General features: G+C 50.4%; 1 protein-coding gene across 1 annotated transcript; it reads right to left on the bottom strand.

The window, feature by feature from the left end:
* Positions 1-7,087: 7,087 nt before the first annotated feature.
* Positions 7,088-10,910, bottom strand: LOC311220327 (butyrophilin subfamily 1 member A1-like; the record flags this gene model as incomplete). Its single annotated transcript, XM_084303835.1, has 8 exons — positions 7,088-7,716; positions 7,878-7,910; positions 8,069-8,089; positions 8,631-8,651; positions 8,929-9,033; positions 9,163-9,444; positions 10,073-10,420; positions 10,823-10,910. 8 exons carry the CDS (start codon positions 10,908-10,910, stop codon positions 7,088-7,090), a joined length of 1,527 nt encoding a protein of 508 aa, XP_084159961.1.
* Positions 10,911-17,424: the final 6,514 nt, after the last annotated feature.

The raw sequence follows: 17,424 nt of genomic DNA, 5'->3' as shown, positions 1-17,424 counted from the left end.
GGAGGGCGGGAGGGGGGGGAAGCGCGGGAAGAGTCTTTTTCGGAGAAGCCCCTACCATCGTCCATGCGTCGCATTCCCGTTCCGTCGGGTGCTGCGTCCCGAGAGAGAAAACGAGTGGATAGTGAGAGTTCAACAGATGAGGAGTCTTGGGATCCTAGACAGGCTACCCCGCGGCAGCCGATGCACATCTGCGAGGAGGTGCAAAAGGCAAGAGAAAAATGGACTATTAGTGCGAGAGAATGTCTTCTCTCAGGTTGTGAAATAACGCCAAGTCCTGTGCGGATAGGGTGCTATCCTGTTTTCGCGGGGTCTCAAGGACATCAGTGGCAGCCGGTAGATTATAAGATGCTGCTACAGTTAAAAAAGGCTGTACAGGAGGGGGGATTCTCTAGCCCACAGACACAGGTTTTGTTGGATGCGGTGGCCTTGCAAGGGCCCCTGATGTTTGATTGGCGGCAGGTTGCCCGAGCCTGCCTGATGGCAGCGCAGATACCCATGTTTGAGTCTTTACTAGAAGAGGAAGGTGAAGTGTTAATGGCGCGTGCATGGGCGAATCCCCAGGATCCTTTACATGGTATGCCTGGGGAAGCGTTGTTGGGACGGGGGAGGTGGAATACTCCACAGGAATAGCTGTTGCTGCCGCAGCCCGTGCTGATTGCCGCTGCTGATTTGGGCCGTAGAGCATTAGAGCGGATGAATGCTGTAGTCAGCCTGACTCTCAGTTATCTCCATATTCGGCAAAAACCTGAGGAACATTTTGGGCACTTTGCAGATAGAGTGCAGACAGCTGTGGCGAGCAGTAATTTACCACCGGAAGCGCAAGATGTTGTTTTGAGAGAATGCTTAAGAACGGGAGCTCTACCTGAGTTCAAGGCTACTCTTGCAGCGCTTCCAGCTTCTGCAAGCGCGGGCGAGCTGATTGCTCGCGGATGTGCGTTTGGCAAGGCTCAGGAGATGCAGCCTCTTGCTGCTGCTCTCAGTGAGCAGATGGTTGGGATCACATCTGCCCTCCAGGCGTTTGCTCTCCAGATTCATCCTGGAGGTTGTTTTCGCTGCGGACAGCGTGGTCACGTAGCTCGTGATTGTTCCAAGAAAAGGGAACCTGTGATCGAAAACAGCCGTGTCCGTTGTTGGGTGTGTGGGCGGCCTGGCCACTGCGCTCGCGAGTGTTCAGAACGAAAAGGGGAGGTAAAAGAGGAAAAGGGGGGGGGCTGTCGGGAAACGCCAGCGCCGGGACGAAAAGGGGCCCACCGTCTCGGCCTCAAGCGTGGGTCCCAACCCCCATCGAGCAGGGGTGGACAAGTCCGCCGTCCAGTCTCGGGCCGGAAAACGATTGGTAAATACAGAAGCTTGGCTTGCAGGTGCACAGGCAGTGGAGCAAGGAGTGGAGATTCCCATGCAGCTGCGGACTGCCACAGCTGAGCCCACTGTGTTCCCTCTGGTAACCGAAAGTGATGATGGACTCTCTAGCGCGAATTATCCCCTGATACAAGTTAGTTTTGACATGGGTTCTCGGCCAGCTATGCCTGCCCGAGTAGCTATTCAAGGTGTGAAGGATGCATTTCCACCGGTAGCCACTATAACCTTTTTAGTGGGCTCTGGTGCAGATGTCACCTCCATTTCCACCACACACTGGCCTCAACAGTGGCCACTAGATCCGCTGCCCCGAGCAGTCAGTGGGGTGGGTGGTTTGGTGGAAGGTCATCGCAGCCGTCATCCAGTATTGATTCGCTGGGATGACGCTGGTGTCCGGTGGGAGGTGGGGCCTCTCAGACCCTACGTTCTAGCCATTCCTATATCTCTGTTAGGTCGTGATGCATTAGTGTTAGCAGGAGCTCGCTTGCATATTGAACCTTCACAGCAGGTTTTACACAGGGGGCCACTGGGAAGCCGCGCCCCTGTTGGCGTTTAACATGGCGGTCGGATGACCCCATATGGGTTGCCCAGTGGCCCATCACAAAAGAAAAGCTTATCGCTCTGCATGAACTCGTCAAACAAGAAGTGCAACAAGGACATCTCGTTCCGTCAACTAGCCCTTGGAATTCCCCTGTATTTGTAATTAAGAAAAAATCTGGGAAATGGCGCTTTTTACATGATTTACATGCGGTTAACGCCTCGATGGAGGACATGGGGCCCTTACAGCCCGGGTTGCCGTTACCTACTATGATCCCTAGAGATTGGCAATGTATGATTATAGATTTAAAGGATTGTTTTTTCAGCATACCTTTGCATCCCGATGACACCAAGCCTTTTGCTCTAACCATTCCATCGTTGAACAATATGCAGCCAGCAGCCCGGTATGAATGGGTTGTCCTCCCTCAAGGTATGAAGAATTCCCCTACAATTTGTCAGATGTATGTGGCCAAAGCCCTCGAGGCAGTTCGTCAGCAGCACCCCACTATCTTGGTAGTCCATTATATGGATGACCTGCTGCTTGCTGCCCCCGTACTGCCTTCGGGTCTGTACGATCAAATAGAGGCCGCTCTACTGGGATTTGGTCTGACCATCGGGAAAGATAAAACTCAGCTAGTGGCTCCATACAAACATCTGGGGACTCAGCTTACAGAATGCCTTGTGCGGCCTCAAAAATTGTTAGTCACAGAGAATTCAGTTACTAACTTGCATCAGTTACAAGTGTTGGTTGGTGCCCTGCAGTGGCTCCGTCAATTTGTTCCGCTGCCCCCTGATGAGATGCAATTATTTACTGATCAGTTACGGGGCGACACTGACCTGACAGCCCCGCGCCAACTGTCTTCCCAACATCAGCACATATTAGAGCGCTTTATGCAACGCCTCCAAAAGCAAGGCTTATGGCGTCGCGATGCCTCGCGGCCCTTACTTGCACACATCCTTCTGCAGGTACAGGGAGCTATTATTATTCTACATCAGGGCCAGCTGCAGCGCCCACTGCTTTTTGGCTATGTGTCTGTGCCCCGCGTTGTGTTTCCACAATGGGATGAACTCCTTGCCCTCGCTATAGAGTGGGCTCGAATGAAGGTACGTGCAATAGATGGCAGTGAACCGCGCCCGTTGTCGGTGGAACTGCGGCCGAATGCCCTGGCGTCTCTTTTACAACAATCTATGCGGTTGCATATGGCCCTAGCAGCTTACCCTTATGCTTTGCAGGCGTATCCAAAGTCGCCTTATGCGAATCTATTTTCCGTACTTGATGTAATTCCTGCTTTGCCGATCTCTCCAGAGCCATTGCAGGCTCGAACTGTTTTCACTGATGCAGCTGGCTCCACTCACAAGTTTGCTGTGGTGTGGTGGACTGGCTCGGAATGGGAAGGCCAAGTGCGCTGCAACACTTCTGTTTCTTTACAGCGTCTTGAAATGCTTGCTATTTGTCTCGCGCTCTCTCTTTTTCCCACAGAGCCTTTGAATATTGTAACAGATAGCCAATACTGTTTTCGCTCTGCCACCCTCTGCCGTTCCTGCATTGCACCACGGACTGAAACCGCAGTCCTCCTGTATAATGCTCTTTCTCGGCGCAGCCAGCCTGTTTTTGTAATGCATGTCAACAGCCATACCCAGTTACCTGGTTTCATTATGGCGGGTAACGCGGCAGCAGACTTGGCATGCTACCCTGCTCTTGTCGATACTCGCGTAGCTGCTGCCCAGTCGCACCGTCAATTTCACCAATCGGCTTTGTCGTTGCATCGTTTATTTAAAATTCCGTTAGCTGACGCACGGTCTATAATAGCCGCATGTCCAGCTTGTAGTCACCCTGCTCCTCTGCCGTCTGGGGTAAATCCGAGAGGACTGCGCCCCAACGAGCTGTGGCAGATGGACGTTACAGAATATGCGCCTTTCAGACGTTTCCGGTTTCTCCACGTCGCGGTGGATACCTGTAGTGGTATGATGTGGGCTACTGCTCTCACAGCACAGAAAGCTCGAGAGTGCATTCGTGCCCTGCGCATTGCAGTTGCGGTCATGGGCATCCCGCACACTCTAAAAACAGATAATGGTCCAGGCTACACTAGTCGGCTCTTTGGCCAATGGTGTTGCACCTGGGGCATCACTCATATCTTGGGTATTCCGCATAATTCTACTGGGCAAGCCATTATTGAGCGTACTCATCTGACTTTGAAAGCTTGTCTCGATGCCCTTAAAGAGGGGGGAATGGAGGCGACTGGCTATGGAGATTCCTGTCCGCACGCTTTGTTATTAAAGGCCCTTTTTAGTTTAAACCATTTGGAAGGTCAATCCGCAGACCATGCTATGACAGAACGTGCACCTTTAGGGGTTGTTCAGGTACGCCTGGACGGTGGGCCGTGGAATCGGGATCCGGTACCCCTGTTAGTTATGGGGCGGGGTTACGCCTGTGTACAACTACCATCGGGGGTTCGATGGGTTCCAGCCCGATGGGTACGTCTGTTCCCTGAGCAGGTGGACTCAAAGGAACAGCCGTTCCCTGAGCAGGTGGACTCAAAGGAACAGGAAATGAGTAAGTAACTTTCTCCCCTTTACAGCGACTCCTGCTTGTCCTCGCCTTGTGCCCTGCAGTGTACGGGGGCTACTGGCAGGAGTATGCTGTGGGCTACCGGACCGCTCCGCTGTTTCCAACGCCATACGCTTACAACCTACGGTCTGCTGAGCCAGTACTCAACGGGACACTTCGTGGGTTGTTCCCACCTGTTACTTGCGGGGGAAGGAAGCTGACTACCATCCGTATCAATGCCACCGTGCAGGCAGGTATCAATCTGACACATGAAATACACTTGTCATCGGACAGCACCACGCATGTGACGGAGGACGGAAAAGAAACCGTTCTGCCGGTGGCACAATTGTGCGGCTCCATTGACGTTTGGGACAATGGGACAATAGCGGATGTGACCGTTCCGCCGTGGACGGTTAAGACCACAGTGCGCAATCAGTCGGTGGCCTGGTTGTGGGTGCAGCCACCGGGCCAAGCTCCTGCACCGGTGGACTTTTTCCCTGGGGATGCTTGGACTGTAAATAGCCGTGCAACGGCCTTTTATCAATCGGTCTGCGTCGCGCATGTTTCAAACTCTGTTCATTGGCGTTTACCTAACCCCTATTGGTTGCTCTGTTCTCAGGAACGTGCTTGGAAGGTGATTCCAGCTAACATGACACTTGGTCTGTGCTCTATGGGTCTGCTATTGTGGCTGCATCGCACTGCTCGCAGCCCTCGAGCAACCCGAGGAGTCTGTAAAATTCCAGTGTTGTTAAAAATGAGAGATAAAAGGTCAGTTCAGTACACACAGCAAGCAAGGAGCAATCAAGAGGAAAATTTAATGATAGGGTTAATTAGAGATTTTGCAAAAATGCAGAATGTGAGTCAAGTGACCGCTTGTTTGCCTATACCTAAATCTGCAGGTGATTCTATACCCTGGGGTATAATCACATCACCGATACCCCAGATTGAGAAAAACAAAACAATCCAATGTGAATCGGAAACAGTCATAGAGACAGAAAGGCTGGAAGGGTTTTATAGAAAGTGTCAGATTCGCCTTTATTCTGGGTGTCAAAAGGAAAGAAATTACATATTTACGGACCTAGACAACAAGGATGGACGACTAGGGATGTGTGAGTATGATGCACCACGCACACGACAAAAGGAAAAGGTTATATGGAAGTGTAAAGAAGGTAACGAGATAGGAAGATTAGAGGGTTGGGAGTCAGCATGGGCATTAAGTATACTGCAGAAATACCAATATGGAGGGAATACTCCTTGGTGTTTGCAGTGGGTAGGAAGGACAAATAATGACTAGAGTTTACTATATGAGACGGCTCAGAGGGAAACTAGCAGTCGGGAGAGGGTAAAGGCAGTCCCGTGGTGGAATTGTACACAAATATTCAATTGTGACACTGCTTTAGAAACAATATCTCTGCTCCCGGTAAAGATAGCCTTAGCCACCGGATGTGCATGCAGAGGTGTACAAGTTAACATGAGTATAACCGATCGGAATATAGCCAGCCAGACTGGTAGGGAAAAGACCTTAGTGAATTGTAAATCTTCGACTATACGAAGCATGGGACATTTTGTGTGGGCTGCCAGTGATGGAACTTGGACAACTCATTTAAGTTTGGATGGCCCAGTAAAAGAAATAACTTTAGGATTGCCCACCCTTTGCCCGCTTTGGAAAAAATCTCCTCTCATAGAGAGAAGGACAAAAAGAGAAGTAAGTGAAGAAGACGATGAGTGGCAGGAACCGTCCACTGGGGTAAAGATAGGATGGGTGGTAGAATCGTTGTTTGCCCCGATAGCCTCCTACCACAACAGGGAGCTGATACACAATTTGATGGGGCAAGTACATAGACTGGCTAACATAACCAAAAGGGGGTTTAAGGAATTAAATATACAGTTACAAGCCACAACAAGAATGACCCTGCAGAATAGATTGGTCCTGGATATGCTTCTGTTAAAGGAACATGGCGTCTGTGGATACCTTAAAGATAAGGTTGACCATTGTTGTATACACATTCCGAATGTAACTGCCGATGTAGAACGTGACATATCCCAAATAGCCCAGGTAGAAGACAAAATAAAAGAAGAGCAGCGTGACACAGAACAGAATTGGCTGGGGGCAACTCTCGAGGGGTTAGGTTTTCATCTGGAAGGATGGCTTAAATCGCTCTCACAAACAATATTGCTACTGGTAATAGTATTCATTGTGATAGGGCTAGTATATGCATGTATTAAAGCAAAAATAGATAGAAGCAGTATAATGAATCGTAGCATGCTGACCATTCTCACCGAAAATCATGAACGGTTCCCATTGCCACTGCTTGCTCCTGGGACAGATACTCGTCCCTAAGTAATTATGATTAAATCACGCTTAGTGTAACGGGTTAAAGGGGGTACATTACTGCATAAAGAGGGGGGAGGTGTGGGATTATTCTGGGTTGTGCCTGCGTGCACGAAAGGAGGGGTCTGGGGTGCCTGCGAGCACAGTGGGAGGGGTCCTGGGTTCCTGGGTGGGACGCTTTGACACTATATAAGATAATGTCACGCAGTAATAAATTGGCTTACGGCACAGAACGCTGGTCGTTGTGTCCGTTTGTCCTGGGGCTTTTGGTCGGGTTATCCTATACGCGGGGCAGCCCCTGACCCTACTGCTCTTCATTCCTCTGCTCCTCCTGCAGAACCAAGGAGAGGTGATGCAGGAGTGGCTGGAGAAGGGCAGGAGGTCCCCAGGGCTGGGGATGGGGTCTTGGGGGTGCTGTCTCTCAGGGACAGCTGAATTCCCTCTGTCCACATCAGGAACCAGGGGCGGATGCTCTCCCCGTTGAAGGAGGCTGCTGTGAAAGTGAAGATCTGGACCCCATTGTCAGCGTTGATAAAAGACACCTGCCCCTGGGTATAGTCCAGACAGACCCAGATCCTCGTGGGGATAGGGGACAGGGACAAATGAGTGGGAGGAGATGTGAGAGATATGAGCTCTCCTTCAACATAATGCACAGCCCATATCCCTTCTTCAGGGCTCCTGTTCATCCATTTCTTCCTCTCCACAGAGGCCCTGGAAACCCCCATAGCCCACTGTGAATACTTTAGCCGCTCCCCCTCCACCTCCACCAACCAGCAGTGCCTCCCCTCTCTGAACTCCTCACGGCCCAGCACGCAGCACCAACAGGCAAATCTCTCCGGTGTGTCAGGCACCTGCTGCCATTCACTTTCCAATCTCACACTGCTGTTGTCCTGAGACACAACAAGCATGGGATGAGCCGTATGTGGATCCAGGGTCACCCTCACTGTAGGGACAGAAGGAGCCAGGCCATCAGGGGCAGAGCTCAGCCCTGGGCAGGCTTTCCCCAGCTCGGGGCCAGGAGCTGCCCCATGGGGCAGGAGATGGGACACCCATTGGCTCCTGAACAGGTGAAGTACAGCAGAGGGCAACCCAATGCACACCTACCTGTATTGTGAGGCAGCAGAAACTTTCTCCATGCTGGAAGGAGAGGGGAGAACTGGTCACAGCCCACAGATGGTGCCCAGTGGGTGTGGGCAGGGTGAGGGGCCAGCCCTGGGCTGCTCTGTCCCAGCTGCACACCCTCCCCTGCACATTGCATTGGTGTTGCCCTTGGGTCTGAACACCGGGAGACTTACCCAAGTCTGCAGCTCGTTTCTCTGAAAAGGAAAGAGAAAGTAATATATGGTGGGTACGAAAATAATGCATGAGGGTAGAGTTGCTTAGCCCTTGGTAGACCCTCAACACATCCCATGAGAGGTAAAAATACTGCCTTGGTCAGAGGTGGGACTAGAGAAATAGTCATTGTGGTGCAGCTTTGTACAATGCTCTTGTAAGCAGAACTGTAAGGACAGACACTTGTGCAAGTTTTATCTTTGTGCCACTGAAGCCATTACGGAAGTGAATAAAGGATTGTTGGAGAATGCCCGTCTCCCAAAAGCATCAGTGCTGAGCGGGGCAGCCCCGCAGCTCACTCCCTGTCCCCACCTTGATCCCCGTTCCTTTCAGCCATCCCGGACGTGTTTCGTGCCCAGGGCAGCCCTAGCCCCAGCACTCCCCACTCCCATACCAGGCTCCAGCTGCTCCTCCAGCACCCCCGAGCCACCAGCACACAAGCCCCCAGAGCCCACCCAGCCCAGGCCCTCCCGCACAGACACCACCAGTTCCCAGGGGCTGGGGGCAGGGACTGCAAGGACTCACCCAGCTCTCGGCTCTGTGCCGCTGAAAAGCAAAGGCGGAGGAAGAGGTGGTGAGCAGAGCAGCTTGGTTGCTGGGTGGGAACATGTGCAGGGGGGCTGCGCCTTGCCACCAGCCCCACGCTGCAGCCATGCTCCCTGGCCTCCCACCCAAGACGATCCTAAGGCCTTTGGGATCCCCAGGAGAACATTCCCTTCCTCCTCCTACGCACCTCCCTGGGCCAGGGCTCAGCCCCGCTCCACACCCAGGGGGGTCCCTGCAGAACACCTCCCTCCGCTCCATCCCTGTGCTGCCAGCTTACCTTGCTTTCGAAAGAGATAAACACCGAGGCCAATGGACACAGCCAAAAGCACGAGGACCAGAGCCAGAGCCACCATCCAGGGCTGGGCGTTGTGGAAGAAGGGAGCTGAGAAAAGGCAAAAGGAAATGGGCTGCGTTTATATGCCTGCAGATGGAAAAGCAAGACCCAGACTTCTCCTGGGTCAGGACAAGTGCAGGGGCCAGGAACACCTCACCCTGGCTGTGCCATTTGTACCTGCAATGTGCAGGGATGATTCCCGCTCCTGCTGGAGGCGGCTGTTCCTGACCACGCAGGACAAGGGCCCCTCCACGCTCCCAGTCATGATGACGGCACCTTCGATTTCAAAGAGCCCCTCCTGGTCCTGGGAATGTGTCTGGGAGACCGAGGGCAGGTGCTGCCCGCGAGCATCCCTCCATAGCAGCTGCGGCAGCGGGTACCAGCCGGCCGATCGACACAGCACCCGGACGCCTCCGGCCTCGTAGCCCCCCAGGGAGAGGTGGGGGTCAGTGCCTGTGGCTGGAGGAAGAGCGCGTGGCTTGGGCTTGACTTGGGGAGGGATTCATTTCAAGGCAAAGACCCCATCTGCTCACATGCCACACACATCCCAGACCAGTCACGGTCCAAGGGCCTCAGGGACTGGGCGCTCCACGAACCCCCCATCATCCTAAACTATCCCTGCTTGTGCCAGACCCAGGGAGTCGGGCTGCGCAACGTCAGTTACCTCAAATTACCCACAAAACCCAGGTGCTGAGCTGCAGCACCTCCAGGCAGCATCTCTGCACCAAGCCGTGCTGGGTCAAGAAGCCTCAAGAATTCATGACAACATCTCAGGTCTCTCCCAGCACAGCAAGCAAAAGTAAAGCAGACATCCGGCTGCTCAGAGGACTCTGCGATTCTCCCTGTGTGCTATTTGGTCCCATTGCTGACACAGCTGAAGGTGCTGCTCAGCAGCCTGTGCCCAGTGCCCTCACAATATTATGATTATTGTCTTCAAGCACAACAGTGAAAAGTGACAAAACTCTCCAGGGAGCTCTCTTTCCAAATATTACCTCCACATCCATGGGCATGCCTCATGATGTGAAACAGCTGGAACATTCAAAGGACAAATAAACTCTGCACTGGCAGCATCACTCCAGCCACTAACCTGACACCTCCAGCTCCACCGTTGCTTCATCATAAGCATCAGCATTTTTCACAGTGCAGAAATACTGGCCATCATCAGAGGGTCTCAGCCCTGTGATTCTCAAGTCCAGGATTCCAGCAGAGAGACCATCTCTGACCAACTCTGTCCTCCCGGCATATGCCCCCATCTGCTCCCTGTACAGGTCGTCTCCATTGTGGTAGTGGTGCACTGTCTCAGAGATATGGTCCCGGATCCACCTGACGTCCAAGGTGCGAGCATCGCGTTGAGGGGACAAGTGGCAGGGCAGCACGACATCCTGCCCCACGGTGGCAGTGAGAGGGTGTCCTGGTCCCACCACTGTGAGCTGGGCTGGGCAATGGAGAAGGGCACAGAATGGAGGTGAGTTTTTGCAATAGTAAATTTAGGGTCAGTGAGTGTCAAAGGGCGAGCTGTGCGTGAGTTGGTGCATGCTGCATCCCCTGTGTCCCATGGGAAACCACTGGGGAAACAGGAGAGGGAGGATGTGCAGGAGAAGGAGGTGTGCTGGGAGTGGGAGCCCTCTCTGCAGCATTCAGGCAGGAGACAAAGAGTCAGAAAGGGCAGCCAAGGGAGCGCCTGTGTTGTGTGAAAGAACAAAAGTGAAAGTGAAACCCAGCATGGGCCGAGCTGGTGGCTCGGTTCCCCCCTTTCTACAGAGCCACTCCCCTGTCCCGCAGCATCACGTCTGCATGTGCAGGGGGGAGAGCCCCCAGCAGCCTCTCAGGATCCTACCTGAGCCCAGGTGGAGGAGGAGCAGAGTGATGAGGGAAGTCAGGAGGCCCCTGGCTTGGCGGTGAGGCTGGGGCAGCCACAGCCGCATGGGAGCCCCAACTCAGAGGGAGGTCCCTCAGGGGGCAGGCGGTCGGTCCCCCAGGGGTTCTTCTCCAAGGGAGCCCCACCAAAAGAGAGAGGTCCCTCACAGCACACAGCTGAGTGGAGACGAGCACCTCTGCACTTTACTCCCCCGCCTCTGCACTGACCTTGGTGTCTGCAGCAAGGTTTCTCACTCCTCACTCTCCCAGCTGCTCTTGTGCTGCAGGGTTTTTTTCCCTTTTCTTGGGTGTGCTCTCATAGAGATTTAAACTGCATTGTCATGGCTTGGCTCTGGGCAGAGGAAGCCCCTTTGGAGCCGGCTGAAACTGGCCCTTATCTAACATGGGGCAGCTGCTGAATTCTTTTCACAGGGGCTACCACTGCAATTATTGTATGCACCCGAGGCAGGGACTAACTTGTTGGGAAAGAATTTGATCATGAAATTGGGCATTCAAATAGTAAATTGTTAGACTGGAATAACGGTGTTATTAATGGGGTGCTCTCATAACCTGAGAGCAAAGATATATTTGCCTTTGAGTAGAAAGACTCTGAAATGGGGCAGAAGCAGCAATACAGAGAGACAATTTTACCTCACGGTTTTACAGGGTCACCAATTTATTTGGGCAAGTTCTAGAAGAAATTTTGGAGTAATTCCAACCTCCAAAGGAGGTGTTATGTAGATGATCTTTGATTGTCAGGACAGGAGAAAACAGTTGTGAAGGATGCCCCTAACAAGCTATTCAACTTTCTGGGAAAATAGGGCTTGAAAGTATTGGAAAATAAATTAAAATTTGTAGAAAGAGAAGTCAAATATTTAGGGCATCTAGTGTCTGAGGGGGAATGAAAAGAAATCCAGAGAGGATTCAGGGAACTGTTGAGCTACCCCAAAGTAAACCGTTTTAAGAGAAAGAGGTTTTTAAGTAATTAGGTGTCACGAAGTCCAAAGGAAAACAGATACTCCCTGATGGGAGCGAAATGCTGAATAAAGTGCTATTGAGGCAAATATTAACTGTTTTATATCAGGAATGTCATTGGGGAATTCAAGCAACGTGTGACGCTGTGCTATGGAAATAAGTATGTGTAGGAATACATATACTCTGGCTGAACAAGTATGCAGGAGTTGCGTAGTACGTCAAAAGGGAAATAGGAATTTAAAACAGTCAGCCTGAAGAGGGCAAGAACCAGGAATTCAATGCTTCCAAAATGTACAGGAGGATTTTACAGAACTCCTTAAAGTAGGTAGATTTAAATACTTACTAGTCTTGGTAGATCATTTGTCAGGGTGGGTGGAAGCTTTCCCTTCAGTATCTGCTACTGCAAACATAGTAACTAAAGTAATTCTGGAACAAATAACTCCCAGGTATGGAATTGTTGGAAGTATTGACTCTAATCAAGGAAATCACTTTATGTCAGAAATATTGCAAGGGCTAACGTGGACTGTAGGAATTAACTGGGAATTTCACACTCCTTGGCATCCTTCTTCTTCTGGAAGGGTGGAACAGATTAGACAGTCAAGAAGCAATTGACTAAGTTCTGGAAACTCAGCTTCCCCAAAAGAAGTGCTTACCTTTGGCACTTCTCCGAATTCAAACTGCACCAAGAAAAGATGTGGGAGTTTCACCATATGAAATATTATTTGGATTGCTGTACATGGACAAAGGGAATGAATTACCTCAATTAGAGACAAAAGATGCTTTTCTTAAGAACTATGTACTCGGGCTGTCATCCTCTTTTCATCTCTCAGGAGCCGTGGACTGTTAGCTCAAACCCCACCCCTGGAAGCTCTGATCCAACCATTTTGAGAAGGAGCTTGGGTTCTGATGTGAATATGGAGAGAACTGAAACTGCAACCTGAGTGGGATGGACTGTTCCAAGTGCTCCTGACTATTGAAATGACAGTAAGAACAGCTGAGAAAGGGCGGACTCATATCTGGGTAAAAGCATCAGTTAACTCTGATACCAGAGAGACTGCATTAACAAAGACTTTTCAGGTTAAAACTGTTGAAACTATTTATTGTAAATCTTTAACTTCTCCTTAGAAGAATTTGTAATGAATTAATGAGTAAGAGGGATTGAATTACACAGAATTGGAGTGTTTCCAGGGAACACTCCCTGGAAGTAGGAGAAAGGAGGGTATTTAATCCCCACCAGAAGAATCCTTATTAGTATGTGATTTCTATTGTTTTTCTTACTTATTATTTCTTTATTATTTTAGGGGTGTGTATATATACATAGTAATGATGTATTTTGAGTTTATCTTAGTAATACCTATTCTCAATGGATTAGTGATAGTATGGAGGGAAAAATCAGCATTCCCAATTAATCCAGAACATCTCTTGAGTTCCATCTTGAAATAATTGTTGGATTTGCACCCAGATGCCTAGAAAGACTGGAAAGGCCTTGTCCCTGATTACTATTTCCGGCAGCAACTGTGTCTGGAATCTCTAGATTTCTAAAAAGGACAGATCATACACAGTCCCGGGAAGGAATAGATTTTGAAGTTGAGTTCCCTACATGTAACCCTGGCTACAATATACTGTGTTACCAAAGGTGCCTTTTAAACAATATTGATAGAAACTCAGGGGGCAATGGTACTGCCCCTGTGTGTGGAAATATCCATGAAGTAGGGAATCATCCGTACTGTACCAACTATGGTAACCACGGGAATGCTAATATGCATAATGTACACCAGATGCAACATGAGAATCCTGTAAGCAGATGGCCTGTCCTGAATGGCAAGGGGTGGTATTGGCTATATGGCAATAAAGCTAGGAAGGTGTTGCCCCTAGGATGGAAGGGAGCTTGCACCCTGGAGGCAATAATTCCAAATGTAACTATTATTTGAGACCCACAAAGCCAAAGCCCCCTTAAGACCACACGCAGAATTAAGTGGACTCCAGATAATCCCTTAGTAAAACTCTCTAGCATTTTACAGTTTTGCAAGGTGTTTTTTACGTTGGTTAAGGGTGAGTGAATTTGAAAAAGCTATTGTAAACATCTCAAAACACAAAAATATTGTAAAAATATTGAACATCTAGAAAATAAGATAAAGTTTGCAAAAATAGTACTCTAGAATCAAATAATATTAGATTTATGAATAACCTCATAAGAGGAACATGCCCTGTAATTAATACTAGTTTCTGTATATATGTAGATCAAATGGGATGAATTTCACTGATCTAAAAAATTATTTGGGAAAACCAAAACCAAACCAAAACAAGCAAACAAACAAACAAACAAAAAACCACAAGATCCTACATAGAGTAACTCAAGATGACACTTCCTGGGGATTTAGAAATACTTGGGAGAAACTAATTTTGTTATTGGCTGAATAGCATTGGCTCCAACAACTATTTGTTGGTATTGTAAAATAATGGCATTGTGTATCTATCATGCCCTGTGACATGCGAAAAAAAATACTGCACCTTAATGTTGGAAAAACTTCAGAGTGCGGTATGTGAAGAAGTGCAAAAACAACAATAGGAGTAAGAAAAGAAGAGGGGGGAACTGTGAGAAACAAAGGTCTATTTTTGCAGTAGAGAATTATTTTTCTGTATTCCAAGGTAATTGTGTAGTCATAATAAGGAGAAATGCTAAGGAGATAAGTGGACCGTAGAAGGCCTCACTGTTCCAAAATAAGGTAGAAGCTTGAGAAAAAGAGGATGAGCAGTGTGCGAACAGGAGAACAAAGATCACAAGTTCTCAAAACATAAGAAAGGATAAATTAAAGGGTTGAAAAAAAAAAAGAAAAATTGCACATGTATGGTATAGAGGAGCGTCGAGTAGCTTGTGAACCTGTAGTACTCATCCAATGAGGAAACAGGGGAGGTGATCAGGCGTCGGGTAATAGGGAATAAAAGGTTAGGATTTGTTTACTAAAATGTGCTCCTGATTGGCAGGACTGTTGCAATTGCGAATAAAATAGCTTCAGAGAAGATCCAGTCTGTAGAAAATTATTTGAGATGTTTCTCACACTGGGCAATGGAGAAGGGCACAGAGAGGAGGTAAGATTTTGCCATCGTAAATTTAGGGGCAGTGAGTGACAAAGGACGTGCGTTGATGCGTGAGTTGGTGCGTGCTGCGTCCCCTGTGTCCCATGGGATATGACTGGGGAAACAGGAGAGGGAGAGAGGGAGGACGTGCAGGAGAAGGAGGTGTGCTGGGAGTGGGAGCCCTCTCTGCAGAATTCAGGTGGGTGAAGGAGACACAGAAAGGGCAAGCAAGGGAGCAGCCATATTGTGTGAAAGAACCAAAGTGAAAGTGAAACCCAGCACGGTCGAGCTGTGGTCTCTGGTCCACCCTTTCCCAAAGCCGTCCTGTCCTGCAGCAGCAAGTCTGCATGCACAGGGGGGAGAGCCCCCAGCAGCCTCTCAGGGTCCTACCTGAGCCCAGGTGGAGGAGGAGCAGAGTGACGAGGGAAGTCAGGAGTCCCCTGGCATGGCTGGTGAAGCTGGAGTGGCTGCAGCCCCAGGGGAGCACCATGTGAGAGAGGGGTGCCCCAGGGGACAGGTGGCCCCCCAGGTGTTTTTCTCCAAGGCCAGGTAGATGTCCCTCACGGCTCCCAGCAGAGCTGCAGAAAGTACAAGGCTACGCCCAACTTTCCCAGCCTTTGCCCAGTTCCTGGCTGCAATAACCCTCCTGGAGCAGCTCTGCCCCTAGGGCAATGTCTGGGGAGCTCTGCAGGGCTGGCACCACCATCCCATTGCAGCTGGGTGCCCAGTCCGCTGCCTTTAGCAAGCACGAGAGGTTTGTCCCCAGCAGGGGCCTCTCCAGACCTCCAGGGAAAGCCACTGGCTATGTTCGTTCATCTCCATGCATGCAATGAGGAATCAAACTGTGAGCAATGGGAAAATGTGTAGAGATGGCAGTGAAGAGCTGAGCAGGATCGGAGGCTGTAGGGAACAAGGCACAGCTGGGTGTCGAGCCCAGAGCTGCCACCCTTTGCCCAGGGTGCTGAAGGCAAAGTGCCAGCCCTGATCCCGGCTCCAGTAAAGCAGGCATGGCTGAATTTTGGCTCAGACGGGCAGGGACCTTCTTCTAGAGCTTAGGTGGATAGGCAAAGTTCCTGTTTGCTGGAAGTGAGGTCAGTCAATATAGAAGGATTATAGAGGTACTGTTTGCTTTTGTAGGGTGAAAATTCATATGGCCAAAGCTTAATTTGAGTTGAAGCTGGAAAGTACTGTGAGGGGTAATAAAATGCTTTTTTTTTTTTTTTTTTTTTTTTTTAGAACTATCTTAACAGCTAAAGTAGGATGAGAGAAAGCATTGGTCTGTTACTTGATGGGGATGGTCAGACAGGGTCATCGACTTCACAGAGATGTTTAATGTTTTCTTTGACATTAAGGCTGATACTGGGCTGTGGGACCCCAGGTGCCCTGAGCTGGAGGACAGTGACTGCAGGAAAGATAAAGTCTCAACAACCCCAAATTTGTGTTTGATTTGCTGCTCCAGATGAATGCTTACAAGACTATAGGGCATAAGAGATTCATCCCAGAGTACTAAGAGAACTGGCAGAAGTCATATATCTTCCCCTCTAGGCCCTTCACCATGTCTGTGGCTCTTCTCTGGACACTCTCCAATAGTTTCACATCCTTCTTGTGCTGTGGTGGCCAGAACTGCACAGAGTCCTCGAGGTGAGGCCGCAGAGCGCGGAGTAGAGTGGGACAATCACTTCCCTCGAACGACTAGCAATGCCGTGATCGATGCACCCCAGGATACAGTTGGCCCTCCTGGCTGCTAGGGCACACTGCTGGCTCATGTTCAGCTTGCTGTCAACCACAACCCCCAGATCCCTCTCTGCAGGGCTGCTCTCCAGCGTCTCATCCCCCAGTCTCCACGTATAGCCAGAGTTGCCCCATCCCAGGTGCAGGACCCGGCACTTGCCTTTGTTAAACTTCATGTGGTTGGTGATTGCCCAGCTCTCCAGTCTGACCAGATCTCCCTGCAAGGGCTTCCCACCTTCAGCCGAGTCAACAACTCCTCCCATGGGATGCCGTCCTTCCCAAACTGATCCTACATGGGCTTCCCACAGGCAGGAACTTTCCAGCAACTTCCCCAGTATGGGTCTGTAGTATGGGGTACATCTGTCAGGAGCAAACTGTTCCAGTCTGGGTAACCCATGGGTTGCAGCTCCCCCCAGACCTCCTGATCCTGTGGGGGCCCCTCTCCATGGGCTGCGGCTCTGGCCTGGGGCCTGCTCCTGCGGGGTCTCTCCATGGGTTGCAGCCTCCACCAGGCCCCATCCACCTCCTGCACCGGGGGCTCCTCCATGGGCTGCAGTGTGGAGTTCTGCTGCACCTGTACTCCCGCTCCATCCACTAACCGCCCCAGTCCCCTAACGTCCCGTTTGAGAGCCTTCAGGCTTCTCTCTTCAATGTCAGCACTGCCAGCCTGGACTGTCAAAAGAAGATAGTAGTCCTGAGGCGTGGAATCTACTTCCTCACCGTAGGCATCCTCCTGGCTACACTTTCTACCTCTTCCTCAGCTACCAGTCTCTCAAGCTCCAGGGCCTCAAACCTGTT

This window comes from Netta rufina, assembly GCF_964035555.1.
Source record: "Netta rufina genome assembly, chromosome: 31".
Taxonomy (NCBI): Eukaryota; Metazoa; Chordata; class Aves; order Anseriformes; family Anatidae; genus Netta; species Netta rufina.
Note: the sequence above shows the minus strand (reverse complement) of the source record. Positions and strands in the feature narration are given on the sequence as shown.